A 21,501-nucleotide genomic window follows, 5' to 3' on the forward strand; every position below is an offset into this window, starting at 1 on the left:
TGGGCTCCCAGTGCTCCCAGTCCAGCTCCCAGTGCTCCCAGTCCAGCTCCCAGTGCTCCCAGTTCAGCTCCCAGTATAACCAGTAGCAGCCATTTCCAACTCCCAGTAACTTCCTGACTCCCAGTAAGATCTGCTATTCCCAGTACTCCCAGTATGGATTCACACAGCAATCCCAGGACACAAACACCTTCCGGTCCAGCTCCCAGTGCTCCCAGTCCACCCCTTACCCAGCTCCCAGTGCTCCCAATTCAGCTCCCAGTGCTCCCAGTATATCTCCCAGTACAGCCCTTACGCAGCTCCCAGTGCTCCCAGTGTTCCCAGTTCAGCTCCCAGCGCTCCTGGTTCAGCTACCAGTACAGCTCCCAGTTCTCCCAGTCCACCTCTTACCCAGCTCCCAGTGCAGCTCCCAGTTTGGCTCCCAGTGCTCCCAGTACAGCCCTTACCCAGCTCCCAGTGCTCCCAGTTCAGCTCCCACCTCAACCTTCACCCTCACTCCCAGCCCCCAGTGCTCCCAGTCCAGCCCTTACCCAGCTCCCAGTGCTCCCAGTGCTCCCAGTACTCCCAGTACAGACCCCAGTGCTCCCAGTGCAGCCCTTACCCAGCTCCCAGTGTTCCCAGTGTTCCCAGTGTTCCCAGTTCAGCTCCCAGTTCAGCTCCCAGTCCAGCTCCCAGTTCAACCTTCGCCCTCGCTCCCAGTTCAGCCCCCAGAGCTCCCAGTCCCTCCCAGTCCCTCCCAGTGCTCCACACCCTCCTTATCAGGAGCTCACACCCAGCCCGGGCCGCCTGGGGGGGAGGGGGGCCAGGTGCAGTTTTGGGGAACCCAGGTGAGTTTTTGGGGTCTCCAGGTGTGTTTTGGGGGATCCCAGGTATGTTTAGGGGATCTCAGGTGAGTTTTGGGGATCCCAGATGTGTCTCGAGGTTTCCAGGTGTGTTTTTTGGGGAACCCAGGTGTGGTTTTGGGGGATCCCAGGTGAGGTTTTGAGGTCTCCGGGTGTGTTTTTGGGGTCTCCAGGTGTGTCTCGAGGTTTCCAGGTGTGTTTTTTGGGGATCCCAGGTGTGGTTTTGGGGTTCCAGGTGTGTCTGGGGGGTCCTAGGTGTGTTTTAGGGGATCCCAGGTGTGTTTTCTGGAAGGCCCAGCTGTTTTTTGGGGGGGGTCCAGGTGTGTTTTGGGGGGTCCAGCTGTGTTTCAGGAGGTCCAGGTGTGTTTTGGGGATCCCAGGTGAGTTTGAGGGGTTCCGGGTGTGTTTTTTGGGTCCCAGATGTGTTTTAGGTGATCCCAGGTGTGGTTTTGGGATCCCAGGTGTGTCTGGGGGAGCCCAGGAGTGGTTTTGGGGCATTTCAGGTATGTTTTTAGAGTCCCAGGTGTGTTTTAGGGGATCCCAGGTGTGGTTCTGGGAAGTCCAGGTGTGCATTTGGGGGTGCCAGGTGTGGTTTTGGGGTCCCAGGTATGTTTTGTAAGATCCCAGCTGTGTTTTTGGGGTCCCAGGTGTGGTTTTTCGGGTCCCAGGTGTGGTTTTTGGGGATCCCAGGTCTATTTTTGGGAGTTCCAGCTGTGTTTTTTGGGGTCCCAGGTGAGTTTAAGGTGTTCCAAGTGTGTTTTTTGGGGTTCCAGGTGTGGTTCTGGGGTCCCAGGTGTGTTTTTGGGATCCCAGATCTGTTTTTTAGGGTCCCAGGTGTGGTTTTTGGTGTCCCAGGTGTGTTTCTGGAGATCCCAGGTCTGTTTTTGGGAGTTCCAGCTGTGTTTTTTGGGGTCCCAAGTGTGTTTTTTGGGGTCCCAGTTGTATATTTGGAGGCCCTGGTGTGTTTTTGGGGATCCTAGATCTGTTTTTTGGGGTCCCAGGTGTGTTTCTGCGACTTCCAGGTGTGTTTCTGGTGATCCCAGGTATGTTTTTTGGGGTCCCAGGTGTGGTTTTTGGGGTCCCCAGGGCCTGACCCCCCTTTTTTCCCCCAAAAACCAAAACTTAAATCCCCCCAGACACCCCAAAACTCCCAAATCTTCCCCTAAGGACACCTGAATCCCCCCTGACGCCCCCAAATCCTCCCCAAGCCCCCCAAATCCTCCCAGACCCCAAAAACAGCCCCAGATCCTCTCCTGACACCCAAAAAAACACCCAAAAACACCCCAGAGACCCCAAAAACACCCAGAAAACACTCCTGACACCCCAAAAACCACCTCAGAAACCCCAAAAACACCCCTAACAACCCAAAAACAGCTAAAAAACCACCCCAGACACCCAAAAAACACCCCTGACACCCCAAAAACCCCAAAAAACTCTCCTGACAACCCAAAAAACACTCCTGACACCCCAAAAACACCCACAAAACACTCCTGACACCCCCAAAACACCCCAAATCCTCTCCTGACACCCCAAAATACACCCAAAACCCACTCCTGACACCCCAAAAACACCCCAGACACCCCAAAACTCCCTCAGACGCCCCCAGATCCACCAAGGACACCCCAAAACTCCCTCAGACACCCCCAAACCCCCCCAGGACCCCCAAAAATCTCACAATCCCACTTCCTGACACCCCCAAGGCCCCCCTGGACACCGTGACCCCCCCCAGACCCCCAAACCTGCCCGTGCCCCCCAAAAAATCAGGGGGACACCCCAAAATGAGGGGAAACTGAGGCACAAAAGCTGCGCTGGCCCTTTAAGAGCCAGGTGTGCCGGGGCTCCCCCAATTTGGGGTGAAAAACAGGGATTTGGGGAACCCCAGTGTGCCCCCAACCCTTCTGAGGGGGCAAGAGGTGCCCCCCGAATTGGGGGAGGTGTGGCACCCCAAAAGCTCAGCTGGGACCCCCAAAAATCACCCCAGGAGAGCCAAAACCCCAAAATTCACCCCAAAATTCACCCCAGGGGAGCCAAAAACCCCAAAAATCACCCCAGGGGAGCCAAAAACCCCCAAAATTCACCTCAAAATTCACCCCAGGGGAGCCAAAACCCCCAAAATTCACCCCAAAATTCACCCCAGGGGAGCCAAAAACCCCAAAATTCACCCCAGGGGAGCCAAAAACCCCCAAAATTCACCCCAGGGGAGTCAAAACCCCCAAATTCACCCCAAAAATCACCCCAGGGGAGCCAAAAACCCCCAAAATTCACCCCAGGGGGGCCAAAACCCCCAAAATTCACCCCAGGGGTCTCAAAAACCGCATAATTCGCCCCCCAAAATTCACCTGGACCCCCCACTTCACCCCAGCCCGGACCCCCCAATTTATCCCAAATTTTATCCCAAAATTCCCCCTTTTTTACCTCAAATTTCATCCTCCTTGAATTTTAATTAGCCTCCCCAATACACCTGAACTTTGACCCCCCACAGGTGAGACCCCCAAATTCACCTCAGTTATCCCCCAAAGCCCCAAATTCACCTCAATTATCCCCAAACCCCCCAAATTCACCTCAGCATTTGATCCCCCTCAGCCCAAAACCCCCAAATTCACCTCAGTTATCCCCAGAACCCCCAAATTTCACCTCAGATTTGACCCCCCAGCCCAGACACCCCAATTTCACCTCAGTTTTAACTCTGAGCCCCCAAAATCACCCCAAAATGGCCAAACGCCCCAATTTCACCTCAGTTTTCCCCAAATTCACCTCAGTTCTACCCTCCCAGCTCCCCCACTTCACCTCAGGTTTGAACCCATTTTACCTCAACTCTGACCCCAAATTCCACCTCATTTCCCCCAAATTCCCCAATTTTACCTCAGCTCTGACCCCCAATTTCACCTCATTTCCCCTTAACCCAAATTTTCCTATTTCACCTCAGGCTTGACCCCCGCCTCAAAAAACCCTATTTTACCTCAACTCTGACCCCAATTTCACCTCATTTCCCCCAAATTCCCCTATTTTACCTCAGCTCTGACCCCCAATTTCACCTCATTTCCCCCTAAACCCAAATTTCCCTATTTCACCTCAGGTTTGACTCCCCACTCAAAACCCCCAGCCCAGATCCCCCAAATTCACCTCAGTTTTCCCTCAGACCCCCAAATTCCCCTCAGGTTTGATGCCCCCTCCCCAATCCCCCTCAGCCCTGACACCCCCAAAATTCACCCCAACAGGGCTGAACCCCCCAATTCCCTCAACTGCGCCCCCCAGACCCCCAATTCCCCCAAAATTCCCCTAAATTCCCCTCAGCCCTGCCCCCCACCCCAGACCCCCTTCCCCTCAGCCCACCCCCAATTCACCTCTGACCCCCACCGGGACCCCTCAAATTTCCCTCAATTCCCCCAATTCCCCTAATTTCCCCTCACCTGCCCCCCACCGCGGACCCCCAATTCCCCTCATATTTCCCTCATAATTCCCTAATTTCCCCTCACACTGCCCTCCACACCGTGGACTCCCCCAGTTCCCCCTCAGCCTTGAGCCCCACTCGGGACCCTTCAATTCCCCTCAATTCTCCTCACAATTCCCCTCACATTTCCTAATTTCCCCTCACGTTACCCCCACCCGAGACCCCTCAATTCCTCTCAATTCACATTTCCCTCAATTCGCCTCACAATTCCCCCAATTCCCCCCAGCGCTGACCCCCGACCCGGGACCCTTCATTTTCCCTCAATTCCCCTCATATTTCCCTTCAACTCCCCCAGTTCCCTTAATTTCCCCTCACACTGCCCCCCACCGCGGACCCCTCAGTTCCCCTCATATTTCCCCTCATTTTCCCTCATATTTCCCCTTCCCCTCACACTGCCCCCACCGCCGATCCCCCTAATTCCCCCTCGGCCTTGAGCCCCCACTCGGACCCCTCAAATCCCCTCATATTTCCCCTCATTTCCCCTCATATTCCCCTCAATTCCCCTCAATTCTCCTCACATTTCCCCTCAATTCCCCTCACTGCCCCCCAACCGCGGAACCCCCAATTCCCCCTCAGCCTTGAGCCCCACTCGGGACCCTTCAATTCCCCTCAATTCTCCTCAATTCTCCTCACAATTTCCCTCACATTTCCCCTAATTTCCCCTCGTTACCCCCACCCGGGACCCCTCAATTCCCCTCATATTTTCTCTCAATTCCCCTCAGCTGACCCCCACCCGGGACCCCCAATTACCCTCATTTCCCCTCACAATTCCCTTAATTTCCCCTCACACTGCCCCCACCGCTGACCCCCCAATTCCCCCTCAGCGCTGACCCCCACCGGGACCCCTCATATTTCCCTCAATTCCCCTCATTTCCCCTCACAATTCCCCTCAATTCCCCTCATTTCCCCTCACCCGCCCCCACCGCGGACCCCCAATTCCGCCCAAGCTGACGCCCCCTCCCCACCCCCCCGCTCCCCTCAGCCCAGCTCTCCCCCTCAGGCCGCGGCCCGGCCGCCCCGGCCGCGCTGCCCCCGCCGCTCCCCGCGCCCTACCCGCCTCGCTCCCGGTGCCGGTGTGTCCGCGGGGTGCCGGGGCGCTGCCGGGGGGTGCCGGGTGCGGGGGGGTCCCGGGGGTCCCGGGGGTCCCGGCCCGGCCCCGGCGCTGCGGCGGCTCGGCGGCTCCGGCCTCGCTCAAACAAAGGACCCGAGAGCCGCGCGCCCCGCCCGCCCCGGACACGCCCCCGGACACGCCCACCGGGGTGAACACGCCCCTCGGATAGGACACGCCCACCGAGCCGGGACCGCCCTCTGATACGCCCACCGGGGTTAAGCCACGCCTACAGGGGGGTGGGATAGCGGTGGCCACGCCCACGCGGGCTGGGCTCGCCCTCCGTGTTGCCATATATGGGCATGCCACGCCCACCTCGCGCCCCGCCCCTGCGGGAGGACACGCCCACTCCCCGTGAGGCCACGCCCACCGCGGCGGCTGCTGGGGGGGACTGGGGTGGAATTTGGGGGATTGGGAGGGACTGGGATGGACTGGGATGGACTGGGGGGACTGGGGGGGACTGGGATGGACTGGGATGGACTGGGGTGGGATGGGGAGACACTGAGGCAGGGCTGGGATGGACTGGGATGGATTTTGGGGGATTGGGAGGCACTGGGATGGACTGGGATGGACTGGGAGGGACTGTTAGAGGACTGGAAGCATACTGGGATGGGACTGGGAGGGATTGAGGTGGGATGGGGTGGACTGGGATGGACTGGGAAGGGACTGGGATGGGACTGGGATTACTGGGACAGCACTGGGATGGACTGGGATGGGCTGGAATGGAATGGGATGAGAAAATACTGGGAGGCACTGGGACTTGGAGGCACTGGGACCAGTACGGGGTGGAACAGGAGGCACTGGGAAGCACTGGGACCAGTATAAGCTGGGACTGGGACCACTGTAGGGTGGCACTGGGGCTTGGTGGCACTGGGACCAGTACAGGGTGTCACTGGGAGGCAATGGCACCAGTATAAGGTGGTTCTGGGACCAGTACAGTCCGGCACTGGGACTGGGAGCGACTGGGCCCAGTCCAAGCTGGGACTGGGAGGCACTGGGACCAGTATAAGGTGTTACTGGGACCATGACAGGGCGACACTGGGACTGGGAGGCACTGAGACCAGTACAGGATGACTCTAGCACTGGGAGGCACTGGGAGCAGTATAACCTGGTACTGGGAGGCACTGGGACCAGTACAGTCCGGCACTGGGACTGGGAGGCACTGAGACCAGTACAAGCCAGTACTGGGACCAGTATAGGGCGACACTAGGACTGGGAGGCACTGGGAGCAGTATAACCTCGTACTGGGACCAGTACAGGGCGACACTGACGCTGGGAGGCACTGGGACCAGTACAAACTCGTACTGGGACCAGTACAGTCCGGTATTGGGAGGCACTGGGACCAGTATAAGCTGGTACTGGGAGGCACTGGGAGGCACTGGGACCAGTACAGAGCGACTCTGGCACTGGGAGGCACTGCGACCAGTACAGTCCAGTACTGGGAGGCACTGGGACCAGTACAAGCCGGTACTGGGAGGCACTGGGAGGGACTGGGAGGCACTGGGAGCAGTATAAGCCGGTACTGGGAGGCACTGGGACCAGTCAAGTCCGGCACTGGGAGGCACTGGGACCAGTACAGGGTGACACTGGGACTGGGAGGCACTGGGAGGCACTGGGACCAGTATAAGCCGGTACTGGGAGGCACTGGGAGGCACTGGGACCAGTATAAGCCGGTACTGGGAGGCACTGGGAGGCGCTGGGACCAGTACAAGCCGGTACTGGGAGGCACTGGGCCCAGTCCAGTCCGGCACTGGGAGGCACTGGGACCAGCAGGGGGCGCGCCTGCACCGCGGGGGGCGTGGCCACCCTGGGGACACCGCGCTCCAGCCAATGGCAGCAGCCCCGGTCGCGGCGCCAGCCAATCAGAGCGCGGCAGCTCCGCCAAGCCCCGCCCCCGGCGCCCCTCCCCTCGGGCAGCGCGCGGGACCGCACGTGCCCAAAGGGGGCGTGGCCTGGGCGGGCTTAGCTCCGCCCCCTCGGCCAAGCCCCGCCCCCGGGCGGCCCGGCGGTGGGGGAGGGGCGCGGGGGGCTATTTTTAACTCGCTGTCCCCGCGTGCCCCAGGGAGGGGGAGGGGCGGCAAAGGGGGGGAGGGGAGAACGGGGAAATTTGGGGTTAGAACGGGAAATTTGGGGTTAGAACGGGGAAATTTGGGATTTGAATGGGGAAATTTGGGGTTTATATAGGGAAATTTGGGGTTTGAACGGGGAAATTTGGGGTTTGAATGGGGAAATTTGGGGTTAGAACATGGAAATTTGGGGGTTGAACGGGGAAATTTGGGGTTAGAACGGGGAAATTTGGGGTTTATATAGGGAAATTTGGGGGTTGAACGGGGAAATTTGGGGTTTCTGGAGGGAAATTTGGGGTTTGAACGGGAAATTTGGGGTTTGAATGGGGAAATTTGGGGTTTATATAGGGAAATTTGGGGTTTCTGGAGGGAAATTTGGGGTTTGAATGGGGAAATTTGGGGTTTGAACATGGAAATTTGGGGTTGGAACGGGGAAATTTGGGGTTTGAATGGGGAAATTTGGGGTTTGAATGTGGAAATTTGGGGTTTGAATGGGGAAATTTGGGGTTTGAATGGGGAAATTTGGGGTTTGAACGGGGAAATTTGGGGTTTCTGGAGGGAAATTTGGGGTTTGAATGGGGAAATTTGGGGTTTCTGGAGGGAAATTTGGGGTTTGAATGGGGAAATTTGGGGTTTATATAGGGAAATTTGGGGTTTCTGGAGGGAAATTTGGGGTTTGATTGGGGAAATTTGGGGGTTCTGGGGGGAAATTTGGGGTTCTGGAGGGAAATTCGGGGTTTGAACATGGAAATTTGGGGTTTGAATGGTAAAATTAGGGGTTTGAATGTGGAAATGTGGGATTTCTATGGGGAAATTTGGGATTTGAATGTGGAAATTAGGGATTTGCACACAGAAATGTGAGGTTTGCATGAGGAAATTTGGGGTTTCTATAGGGAAATGTGGGATTTGAATGTGGAAGTGTGGAGTTTCTATAGGGAAATTTGGGATTTCTATAGGATAATGTGGGGTTTGCACGGGAAATATGGGATTTCAATGGGAAAATTGGGGGTTTGCACATGGAACTGTGGGGTTTGAATGTGGAAATGTGAGGTTCCTATAGGGAAATGTGGGGTTTGTAGGTGGAAATGGGATTTGCATGGGAAATTCTGGGATTTGCACGAGCAAATGTGGGGTTTCTATAGGGAAATTTGGGGTTTCTGGAGGGAAATTTGGGGTTTGAATGGGGAAATTTGGGATTTCCACGGGGAAATTTGGGGTTTCTATAGGGAAATGTCGGGTTTGAATGTGGAAATTTGGGATTTGAATGTGGAAATTTGGGGTTTGAATGTAGAAATGTAGAGTTTCTATAGGGAAATTTGGGGTTTGAGTGCAGAAATATGGGGTTTGCACGAGGAAATGTGGATTTGCGTGGGAAAATGGGTTTGCACATGGAAATGTGGGATTTCTATAGGGAAATGTGGGATTTTTATAGGAAAATATGGGGTTTGAACAAGGAAATTTGGGGTTTCTATAGGGAAATTGGGGATTTGAACGGGAAATGTGGGATTTGAACAGCAAAATTTGGGATTTCTATAGGGAAATGTGGGATTTGAACGCGGAAATGTGGGTTTGAATGAGGAAATTTGGGGTTTGAATGAGGAAATTTGGGGTTTGAAGGTGGAAATGTGGGTTTGAGTGTGGAAATTTGGGGTTTGAATGAGGAAATTTGGGGTTTGAATGAGGAAATGTGGTGTTTGAAAGTGGAAATGTGGGGTTTGAATGAGGAAATTTGGGATTTGCACAGGGAAATTTGGGGTTTCTCTGGGGAAATTGGGGATTTGGACGAGGAAATAGGATTTGCATGGGAAAATGTGGGGTTTCTATAGGGAAATTTGGGGTTTGTGTGGGGAAATTTGGGATTTCTGTAGGGAAATTTGGGGTTTGAATGGGGAAATTTGGGATTTCTATAGGGAAATTTGGGGTTTCTATAGGGAAATTTGGGGTTTGAATGGGGAAATTTGGGATTTCTGTAGGGAAATTTGGGGTTTGAATGGGGAAATTTGGGATTTCTATAGGGAAATTTGGGGTTTCTATAGGGAAATTTGGGGTTTGAATGGGGAAATTTGGGGTTTCTATAGGGAAATGTGGGGTTTCCATGGGGAAATGTAGGATTTGCATGACAAAATCTGGGATTTTCATGAGGAAATTTGGGATTTCCATGGGGAAAGTCTGGGCCTTGCAAATTCAGGATTTTCACGAGGAAATTCTGAGCTGGCATGGGGAAATTTGGGATTTGCACGAGGAGTTCTGGGCTTTCCGTGAGGAAATTCGGGATTTGCACAGGAAAATTCAGGATTTGTGTGAAGAAATTTGGGATTTGCACAGGGAAATCTGGGATTTGCATGAGGAAATTTGGGATTTCCATGAAGAAATTTGGGATTTGCACAGGGAAGTCTGGGCCTTGCATGGAAAAATCTGGGGTTTGCTTGAGGAAATTTGGGATTTGGACAAGGAAATTTGGGATTTGAGTGAAGAAATGTGGGATTCGGACATGGAAATGTGGGATTTCCAGGAGGAAAAATAGGATTTGCACGGGGAATTTTGGGTCTTGCACAGGGAAATCTTGGCCTAGTGTGGGGAAATTTGGGATTTTGCACGAGGAAATTCGGGATTTGCATGGAGGAATCTGAGATTTGCACGAAGAAATTCGGAATTTGCGCGGGAAATTTGGGATTTGCACAAGGAGTTCTGGGTCTTGCATGGGGAAATTTGTGATTTGCGTGAGGAAATTTGGGATTTGAGTGGAGAAATTTGGGATTTTCACAGGAAAATTCGGGATTTTCACAGGAAAACTTGGGATTTGAGTGAAGAAATTCGGGATTTTCTCGGGGAAATTTGGGATTTGCTCAGGAAAATTCAGGATTTGCACGAAGAAATTTGGGATTTGAGTGGAGAAATTCGGGATTTTCACAGGAAAATGTGGGATTTGCACGAGGAGTTCTGGTTCTTGCACGGTGAAATTTGGGATTTTCACAAGGGAAATTCGGGATTTGCACGAGGAGTTCTGGGCTTTCTGTGAGGAAATTCGGGATTTGGATGAGGAAATTTGGGATTTGGATGAGGAAATTTGGGATTTCCATGAGGAAAAATAGGATTTGCACGGGAAAATTCGGGTCTTGCATGGGGGAAATTTAGGATTTGAGTGGAGTTCAGGATTTGAGTGAAGAAATTCGGGATTTGCACGGGGAGTTCTGGTTCTTGCACGGGAAAATTCGGGATTTGAGTGAAGAAATCGGGGATTTTCTCGGTGAAATTTGGGATTTGCACAGGAAAATTCGGGATTGGCATGAAGAGTTCTAGGCTTCCCATGAGGAAATTTGGGATTTGCACGGGAAAATTCAGGATTTGCACAGGGAAATCTTGGCCTTCTGTGGGGAAATTTGGGATTTGCACGAGTTCTGGTTCTTGCGCGGTGAAATTCGGGATTTTCACAGGAAAATTCGGGATTTGCAGGAAGAAATTTGGGATTTTCACGGGGAAATTCAGGATTTTCACGAGAAAATTTGGGATTTTCACACGGAAATTCAGGATTGTCACTGTGAAATTCGGGATTTGCACAGGAAAATTCGGGATTTGAGTGAAGAAATTCGGGATTTTCACGGTGAAATTCGGGATTTTCACGGGAAAATTCAGGATTTGCACGAGGAAATTTGGGATTTTCGTGAGGAAATTTGGGATTTTCACGGGGAAATTCAGGATTTATGCAAGGAAATTTGGGATTTTCACAAGGAAATTCGGGATTTGAGTGAAGAAATTCGGGATTTGCGCAAGGAAATGTGGGATTTGTGCAGGAAAATTTGGGATTTTCTCGGTGAAATTCGGGATTTGCACGCGGATCACGTGACCCTTGCACGCGCACCGCCCCTCCCCCACCAGCCCCTCTCCCCGGGTCAGCAGGTCACGTGACCACCCGGCCGCGCGCCCCGCCCCACGTGACCCTCCCAGCAACAACGGCCGAGCCGCGCTGTGATTGGCCAGCGCCGCCGTGACGTCACGGGAGGGCGCGGCGGGCGGTTGCCATGGCAACAGCGGGGGGAGGGGGAGGGGGAGGGGAGGCCTCGGGAAGGGGAATTTGGACCCAAAAAATGGGAGAAAAATGACCCAAAATTGGGGGAAAATGACCCAAAATTGGGGTTTGGGGACGGGAAAGGAAGGTTTGGGCTCCGAAATGCAGAATTTGGCCCTAAAAATGAGGATTTTTGAGGGAAAAATGAGGATTTTAGACCTAAACATGAGGATTTTTGAGGGAAAAATGAGGATTTTAGACCTAAAAATGAGGATTTTAGAGAAAAAAATGAGGATTTTAGACCTAAAAATGAAGATTTTAGACCTAAAAGTGAGGATTTTAAACCTAAAAATGGGGATTTTAGAGCAAAAAATGAGTATTTTAGACCTAAATATGAGGATTTTAGACCTAAAAATGAGGATTTTAGACCTAAAAATGAGGATTTTAGAGCGAAAAATGAGGGGTTTGGTCAAAAATAGGAGAATTTTGGGAAATGAAATTGAGATTTTTAACCCTAGAAATGACATTTTTGGACCTGGAAATGAGAGGTTTGGTCCAAAATCGCAGAGTTTGGCTCTAAAATTCAGGATTTTGGTCTTAAAAAGGGGTTTGGGTCTGAAAATGGGGAGTTTGACCTTAAAAATGAGGTTTTTTACCCCCAAGGAAGGAGGAATGGACATTGAAATGAGGATTTTGGACCTAAAAATAAGATTTTGGCCCAAAAATGAGAGGTTTGTCCTAAAAATAGAGTCTAAAAATGTGTATTTTTGACTTTCATGGAAGGATTGGATCCCAAATTTGAGATTTCAGACCCAAAAGTGAAGGTTTGGACTCCTAAATGAGATTTTTGGCACCAAAAAATGGAGTTTGATCCACTAAAAATGAGATTTTTGTCCCCAAAAAGAGGTTTAGACCCAAAAAATGAAGGTTTGGTCCTAAAACTTGAGGATTTTGGCTCTAAAAGTTTATTTTTGGCCCCAAAATTTGGGGTTGAACCCTAAAATTTAGGGGAAATGATCCTAAAAATGAGACTTTGAACCCAAAATTGGAATTAAATGAAGAATTTTGACTCTAGAATAAATCTTATGGTTTTTAAAATGACATTTCTGACCCTAAAATTCAGATTTTTGTTGCCCAAAAGAGGAATTTAAACCCTAAAACTGCAGGTTTGTTTATAAAAAGTGGTTTTGGCTTCCAAAATGAGAGAAAATGCAGATTTGGAACTTAAATTAAATTTTTTAGCTCTAGAAATGTGGGTTTGGATAATAAAAATGAAGATTTAAATTAAAAAATTGGGATTTTTAGCCTAAAATGAACTTTTTAGCCCTAAAGGTTAAACTTGGAGCTTTAAATGTGTTTTAGATGCAGAAATTAGGGATTTAGCCCCAAAATGGGGATTTAATTTTATTAAATAGTAGTTTGAACCCTAAAAATGAGGCTTTGGACCCTAAAAAAGAAGGATTAGGAGTCTAAAAAGGAGAAATTTGACATTACAAATGACATTTTTTTACCTAAAATAAAGATTTGGGGAAAAAAAATGAGGATTTGGGTTGAAGATGGAGTTTGACTGTTAAAAATGGATTTTTGGCCCCAAAAATGAGGATTTGGCCCCAAAAACAAGAGGTGGGAAAAGGGGAGTTTGGGGTTTTAGGGGAAAATGAGGATTTAGGGTCTCAGGTGGAGGTGACAGGGTGACACCTGACAGGTGTGATGTCATCAGTGTGACACCTGAGAGGTGTGACAGGTGTGACATCAGCAGTGTGACATCATCGGTGTGACAGGGTGACACCTGACAGGTGTGATGTCATTGGTGTGACATCATTCGTGTGACAGGTGTGACAGGTGTGACATCATCAGTGTGACAAGTGTGACAAGGAGACATCTGACAGGTGTGACACCATCGGTGTGACAGGTGTGACATCATCTATGTGACAGATGTGACATCATCAGCGTGACATTATCAGTGTGACATGTGTGACATCATCGGTGTGACATCATTGGTGTGACAGGTGTGACATCATCAATGTGACAGGTGTGACAGGTGTGACGTCATCAGTGTGACACCTGATAGGTGTGACAGGTGTGACATCATCAGTGTGACATCATCGGTGTGACATCATCGGTGTGACATCATCGGTGTGACAGGTGTGACACCTGACAGGTGTGACGTCATTGGTGTGACATCATTGATGTGACAGGTGTGACATCATCAGTGTGACGTCATCCCCAGGTGGCCCCGCCCCCTCCAGCCCCTCCCCCGACCTGGGGTACCTCAGCAACCACCAGGGGGCGCCACTCTCCATTTCCATGGAAACAAGCGATCCAGGTCTCCATGGCAACCACCAGGGGGCGCCAACCCCATGTCTCCATGGCAACGCCCCCCCGCCTTCATCCACCAGGGGGCGCCAAACACATCCCAACCCAAGCCCCGCTCACTGTTTTGATTGACAGGAAGGGGAGGAGCCAACTGCACAAAACTGTCTAATCAGCACCAGCGCACCGCCAGGCCACGCCCCCCACGCTACATCACACAGGAAGCCACGCCTCTCCGTCGCTGTGACGTCACTTCCGGACCATCCAGGCGGCGGCCATATTGCTGCGAGAGGAAAGCCACGCCCCTCTGCCTTGGGGGCGTGGCCAAAGGATTCCCCATCCAGGGTGGGCGGGGCTTGTTGTGGCCAATAGGAGGGGGCAGCACCAAGCCACGCCCCATTCCCGGGGTGACGCCTCAAAGCAGTGAAGCTCCGCCCCCCGGCTGAAACCACGCCCGTTCACGAAAGCCACGCCCCCAGCGGCGGATAGGCCACACCCCCTTGACAGGCCACGCCTCCCGTTAAGCCCCGCCCCTTGGGTCAGCCCCGCCCATCCGGGGTGCTCCCCTCCCCCCCGGGGGTTCATTTTGGGGCAAATTCCTTCAGTTTTGGGGCAAATTCTCCCATTTTTGGGGTAAATTCTTCCCTTTTTTGGGATAAATTCTCCCAATTTTTGGGGAAAATTCCCTCATCTTGGGGGCACATTCTCCCCAATTTTTGGGGTAAATTCTCCCCATTTTTGGCTCCTTCATTCAGCTGAGCCCCGAGGGGGCGGAGCTTCAGGGCGGGGCGTGTCCCTCTGGTTTTGGGGTTATTCCCCCCGGTTTTGGGGGTTCCGCCCCTCCCCCCATCCTCATACCTTGTAGTAGGCGGGGGGAGGGGCGGCGGGGGGGAGGGGCAGCTCGCGCAGGGGGTGGGCGGGGCTTGGGCAGGGTGGGCGTGGCCTGCCCGCCCCTCCCCCGCCGCGGGGGGTCTTGGGGACTCTCCGGTGTCGCCGCCGCCACCAGAGGGCGCCCCCCGCCCCCCCCAGCGCCAGCAGCGCCGCCCCTCCCCCCGCCGTCCACAGCAGGGCGCCCCCCAGCGGCGGGGGAGGGCCGGGCCCGGGAGGGCTCGTCTGATTGGCTGAGCCTGAGAGAGGGGGAGGGGAGGGGGTGGGGTCAGGGGGTGTGTCACGTGAGCACAGCCCCGGCCCCCCCCCGCCCCTCCCCCCACCCAGCCTTACCTGTGCCGCTCGGGTCTGGAGGAAGCTCCGCCCCTGGGCCTGGGGGGGAGGGGCGGTCAGAGGGGGAGGGGCGGATGGGGGAGGGGCTGGGTGGGGGGGGCTGGCAGTGGGTGGGGGAGGGGCTGGGTGGGTGGGGGAGGGGCATGGGGGGAGGGGGGGTGTGGGGGGGAGGCAGTGTGGCTGGGTGGGGGATGGGGGGGCGGGGCTCACGCTGATTGGGTGGGGGAGGGGCATTGAGTGGGTGGGGGAGGGGCCGGGCTGGGTGGGGGTGGGGGAGGGGCGTTGGGCTGTGACTCACACTGGTTGGGTGGGGGAGGGGCTGGGTGTGGGTGGGGGAGGGGCGGTGGGGGAGGGGCAGTCACTGGTCACTCACGCTGATTGGATGGGGGATGGGCAGTGGAGGTGGGGGAGGGGCAGTGGGGGAGGGGCAGTCACTGGTCACTCACGCTGTCCCACGCGCAGAGTGACCCGCATGGCTCTGGTCAGACAGGCTCCGCCCTGGCGATTCTCCAGCCCCTCGGGGGTTCCGTCCGACGTGGCTGCGGTGACGTCAGCGGTGACGTCATCTCGCAGATCGATGACGTCACCGCCCGGTCGCACACACACCCCCCAGGTGATGTCATTGTGATGTCACACCCCGCTGCCAGCTGCCCTGTGACATCACAGCCTCGCGCTGTCACACGTTGATGATGTCACGGGTTTGTGATGACATCACAATGACGTCATTCCTGCAATACTGCTGTCCCTGACCAATGGCATCGCCCTCCGATGACATCACCGAGCCCTTGATGACGTCATTCGTGCTTGTGATGACATCACCACCGTGGTGACTTCACACAGCACAGCCTGATGACGTCATCGGGGTCTTCCTTATGACGTCACAGTCCCCAAAACCCCCCAAACACCTCCCTTTCAACCGCCACCCCTCCCTTCCCAATGACATCACCACCACCTCTATGACATCACCATCCCTCCTGATGACATCACCAATCTTGCCGATGACATCACCTCCCTCCCGATGACATCTCCACCCTCCCAATGACATCACCACCCCCCGCTGACGTCACGGCTCACTGATGATGTAATAGTCGTGCTGCCGGCGGAACTCGTGTCCCCAGAGGTTGGGGCTGAACTCCTGGAACTTGATGGTGAAGCGCACGTCGCGCTGGGGACGGTCGCAGGTGAGCAGCAGGGTGGGCGCGGGTGGCACCTGGCAGCGCCGCGCCTGCGCCACACCCACCAGGTACAGCTTGTAGTACTCGTAGCCGGCCCCGCCCCCCGGGCACACCAGGTCCAGCCGGTCACCGATCTGAGGGTACAGCACGTAGCCGCCGGCCTCCAGGAACCTGCGGGGACACGGTGACATTGTGTGACAATGTGTGACACTGTGTGATACTGTGTGACACTGTGTGTGACAATGTGTGTGACACTGTGTGACACCGATCTGAGGGTACAGGACGTAGCCGCTGGCCTCCAGGAACCTGCGGGGACATGGTGACATTGTGTGTGACACTGTGTGTGACACTGTGTGTGTGTGACACTGTGTGTGACAATGTGTGTGACACTGTGTGACACTGATCTGAGGGTACAGGACGTAGCCGCCGGCCTCCAGGAACCTGCGGGGACATGGTGACATTGTGTGACACTGTGTGACACTGTGTGATACTGTGTGACACTGTGTGACACTGTGTGTGACAATGTGTGTGACACTGTGTGACAATGTGTGACACTGTGTGACACTGTGTGACATTGTGACACTGTGTGTGACAATGTGTGTGACACTGTGTGTCACCGATCTGAGGGTACAGGACGTAGCCGCCGGCCTCCAGGAACCTGTGCGGGTGACAGGGTGACATTGTGACACTGTGTGTGACACTGTGTGATACTGTGTGTGACACTGTGTGTGACACTGTGTGACACTGTGACAATGTGTGACACCGATCTGAGGGTACAGGACATAGCTGCCAGCCTCCAGGAACCTGTGCGGGTGACAGGGTGACATTGTGACACTGTGTGTGACACTGTGTGATACTGTGTGTGATACTGTGTGTATGTGACACTGTGTGACACTGTGACACTGTGTGTCACCGATCTGAGGGTACAGAACGTAGCCGCCGGCCTCCAGGAACCTGCGGGGACATGGTGACATTGTGTGACAATGTGTGTGACACTGTGTGATACTGTGTGACACTGATCTGAGGGTACAGAACGTAGCCGCTGGCCTCCAGGAACCTGCGGGGACATGGTGACACTGTGTGATACTGTGTGACACTGTGTGACACTGTGTGACACTGTGTGACACTGTGTGTGACAATGTGTGTGACACTGTGTGACACCGATCTGAGGGTACAGGATGTAGTCACTGGCCTCCAGGAACCTGCGGGGACATGGTGACATTGTGACACTGTGTGAGACACTGTGTGATACTGTGTAACACTGTGTGTGTGACACTGTGTGTGACACTGTGTGACACTGTGTGACACTGTGTGACACTGTGTGTCACCGATCTGAGGGTACAGCATGTAGCCGCCGTCCTCCAGGAACCTGTACGGGTGACAGTGTGACATTGTGTGACAATGTGTGACAATGTGTGTGACACTGTGGGTGTGACACTGTGTGTCACTGAGTGTGTGTGTGTGAGAGACACTGTGTGACACTGTGTGACACTGTGTGACATTGTGTGACACTGTGTGTGACACCGACACCACAGATGTGACATCGCTGGCATAACACTGCATGGGACACTGTGACACTGTGTGACACTGACACCACAGCTGTGACACTACAGCTGCGCAGGACACGCTGTGACCCTGTGTGGGTGTGACACACGGGGACATCTGTGACACCATCACGGTCAGGGTGACACAGCGGAGGTGACATCAAGTGTGATACGGCAGGGACGTGTGACATCGTCACCATGGCAGTGACACAATGGGGGTGACACCACATGACCCTCCAGGAGGGTGACACCACCAGGCAGGGGACACAGTGACACTGTCATTCACGGGGACACGGTGACAGTGCCAGGCATGGGGACATGGTGACACTTTCACCAGGCGTGGGGACACAGTGTCACCCCCACCAGGAATTGGGACACGGTGTCACCCCCGCCAGGCGCCCCCAGGTCCCCCCGGGTGTTGGCAGCCATTGTTGTCACCATGGCAACGGCACTGCCGCCCCTCCCCCACCGCTCCGTGGGGGGTCTGGGGGGGGGAGGGGTGGCAGGGGGACCTGGGGCACCCGAGGGGACATGGCGGGGTGGGGCTGTCACCGTGGGGCTGTCACTGTCACCGTGGGGCTGTCACTGTCACCGTGGGACTGTCACTGTCACCGTGGGGATGTCACTGTCACCGTGGGGCTGTCACTGTCACTGTCACTGTCACTGTCACCGTGTTGCTGTGGCTTTAACAGTCACCATGTGGCTATAGGTGTCATTGTCACCACAGGACTGTCACCGTGGGGACATGGCTGTCACTGTCTGGCTGTCACCATGTGGTTGTCACTGTCACACCCCCAAGGCGTCACCCATTGTCACCTCCCTGGCATGTCACACACCCTCGGCATGCCACACCACCGAGGTGTCACACCCACCATGTCACCCTCACTATGACAGCGCCACACTCGGTGTCACACCCGCTCGGTGTGTCACAGGCACGGTGACACCTGCGCTGGCACTTGTTGTCCCTGTCACACTGTCCGTGTCACACTCACACCCACGGGCTCACGGTGACACAGCCACAGTGCCACAGTGTCACAGTATCACAGTGTCACACGTTGTCACACACAGCCACAGTGTCACAGTGTCACACTCAGTGCCACACGATGTCACACACAGTCACACATTAGTGTCACAGTGTCACACAATGTCACACACAGCCACAGTGTCACACGATGTCACACACAGCCACAGTGTCACACGATGTCACACACAGCCCCAGTGTCACACTCAGTGTCACACATTGTCACACACAGCCACAGTGTCACAGTATCACAGTGCCACACGATGTCACACACAGTCACACATTAGTGCCACAGTGTCCCACATTGTCACACACAGCTACAGTGTCACACCCAGTGTCACACACTCACAGCACCACACGTTGTCACACAGCCCCAGTGCCACATGGTGTCACCATGTCACGCAGCCCCAGTGTCACATTGTCACCCACGATGTCCCACAGACGATGTCCCACCCGGTGTCACCCACAGCTGTGACAACGGTGTCACACGCAGCTCTGTCATGTCACCCCTGCGCTGTCACCTCTCGCAGTGTCACACACCCGGTGTCACCCCTTCCCCAGTGTCCCCCCACCTTGTCACCCCCCAGTGTCCCCACCTGGTGTCACCCACACACCAATGCCATCAGCGCCACCCCTGGTGTCACACTCATGTCACCCTCCATGTCACCAACCCATCCCCATGGTGACCGGGGGGAGGTGACAACACCCCAAACCCCCCTGACCCCCCCCCAGCCCCCCATTTCCCACCTTTCCTCCTCAGAGACCCCCAGAGACCCCAAATCCTCCCAAATCCCCCCAAATTCCTCCAGAGACCCCAAATCCCCCACAGACCCCCAAATCCTCCCAGAGACCCCAAATCCTCCCGAATCCCCCCAAATCCCCCCAAGTCCCCCCAAATTCCCCCAGACCCCTGAACCCCAAAGCCCCTGGGGTCTCCCAGACCCCCCAGACCCCCATCCGCTCAAGACCCCCGAATCCCCCCAGACCCCAAACCCCAATCCCCCCAATCTCTCAGTACTCCCCCACCTCCCCCTCCCTCACCCCCGACATTTCCAGCCCCCCAAACCTGGCCTCAGGCCCCCAAACCCCTCAGGCCCGCCAACCCCCCAGCCCTCCCCAAATCCCTCCAGACCCCCCAGTCCATCAACAACCCTCAGCCCCCCAGCGGCCCCCAAGACCCCCAGACCCCCAGACCCTCAAGACCCCCCAGATCCCCCAGAACGCCCGATCCTGAAGACATTCAGACCCTCGAGACCCCCGCGCCCCCAACCCCTCAACACCCCCTGAGCCCCCTAAACCCCCTGACCCCCAAACCCCCGGAGCCCCCAGACCCTTAAGACCCCCGACCCTCCTCAACTCCTCCAACCCCTCAAGACCCCCAACCCCGTCAGCCCGCAGTCCCTCAACACCCCAAACCCTCGGATCCCCCACACCCCCGTCTCCCCGAGCCCCCAAGACCCCCAACCCTTCCAGTCCCCCCAATCTCTCCCGAGCCCCCAACCTCCCAACCCCTCCAGTCCCCTGGTCGCTCAACACCCCCGGCCCCCAAGACCCCCAACCCTTCCAGACCCCTCAATCTCCTCACCCCCCAAGACCCCCAACCCCTCCAGTCCTCCGGTCCCTCAACACCTCCTGAGCCCCCAAGACCCTCCAGACCCCTCGATCCCCTCACCCCCAATCCCCTCCAGTCCCCCAACCTCTCCAGCCCTCCGGTCCCTCAACACCCCCGAGCCCCCCAAGACCCCCAATCCCCCCGCTCCCGCCTGCCCGCTCACCGGCGGTTCCCGGTGTTCCACACCACAGGCTCCAGGCTCAGCCCCGCCGCCCCCGCGCCCAGCGCGGCCAGCAGCAGCAGCGACAGCCGAGCCGCCATCGCCCGGGGGGGACAGAGACCCCCGAGACCCCCGGGATGCCGGGCTGGACCGGCCGGACCACCGCCGGACCCTGGATGGACCCCCGGCTGGACCACCGCCGGACCCCCGGGACCTGCGGCTGGACCACCAGCCGGACCACTGCCAGACCCTGGATGGACCCCCGGGATCCCCAGCCGGACCCTGCCGGACCCCTGGGACCCCCGCCGGACCCTCGGCCGGACCCCCAGCTGGACCCCGCTGGACCCCCGGCCCGGCCGGACTCGAACCCGGGACCCCGCGGGGCTGCGAGCGCGCCGGCGGAGGGGCGTGGCTCGGGGTGGGCGTGGCAACGAAGGAGGCGTGGCTTCACAAAAGGGGTTTGGCAGCAGGAGGGGCGTGGCTTGGAATAATAGGGGCTGGGCATGGGGGCGTGGCTTGAAGAGGGGCGTGGCCTGGTGGGGATGGCAGTGGATGAGTGGGGCTCGGAAAGGGGCGTGGTCACGGGTGGGTGTGGTCAGAGTGGTTTGGGGGATCGAGGAGGTGTGGCCTGAGTGGGCGTGGCCTGGAAGCAAAAGGTTTGGGGTGTAAAAGGGGCGTGACCCGGGGTGGGCGTGGCTTTTGGGGCAGACAAGGGGCGTGGCTTAGAGTCAGACCCATCAGGTGCTAAAAGGGGCGTGGCCACCAGGAAGGGGCGTGGCCACCAGGAAGGGGCGTGGCCAAAGACAACCCGGCCACACCCACATACCCATCCCCGGGGTGGGCGTGGCCACCGGGATGGGCGTGTCTCTGTCGCGGGGGCGTGGCCAGCAGAGCACCACACCCCCCATGGTGACGTCACACCCAGCCGTTGCCATGGTGACGCTGAAGCTGCTCGGTAACAAGCCCCGCCCACCCGGGGCTCTTA

General features: G+C 55.7%; 1 protein-coding gene across 1 annotated transcript; it reads right to left on the reverse strand.

Moving 5' to 3' along the window:
- Positions 1-14,495: 14,495 nt before the first annotated feature.
- Positions 14,496-20,911, reverse strand: EFNB3 (ephrin B3). The gene is made up of 6 exons (XM_085045287.1): positions 20,808-20,911; positions 20,520-20,730; positions 16,079-16,350; positions 15,451-15,543; positions 15,005-15,043; positions 14,496-14,910 (listed from the first exon to the last, which is right to left on the reverse strand). Exons 2-6 carry the CDS (start codon positions 20,615-20,617, stop codon positions 14,636-14,638), a joined length of 777 nt encoding a protein of 258 aa, XP_084901413.1. The 5' UTR covers positions 20,618-20,730; positions 20,808-20,911; the 3' UTR covers positions 14,496-14,635.
- Between the last annotated feature and the right edge of the window lie 590 nt (positions 20,912-21,501).

This window comes from Lichenostomus cassidix, unplaced genomic scaffold (genome assembly GCF_008360975.1).
Source record: "Lichenostomus cassidix isolate B80296 unplaced genomic scaffold, HeHo_3.0 HiC_scaffold_34, whole genome shotgun sequence".
In the NCBI taxonomy this organism is placed as follows: Eukaryota; Metazoa; Chordata; class Aves; order Passeriformes; family Meliphagidae; genus Lichenostomus; species Lichenostomus cassidix.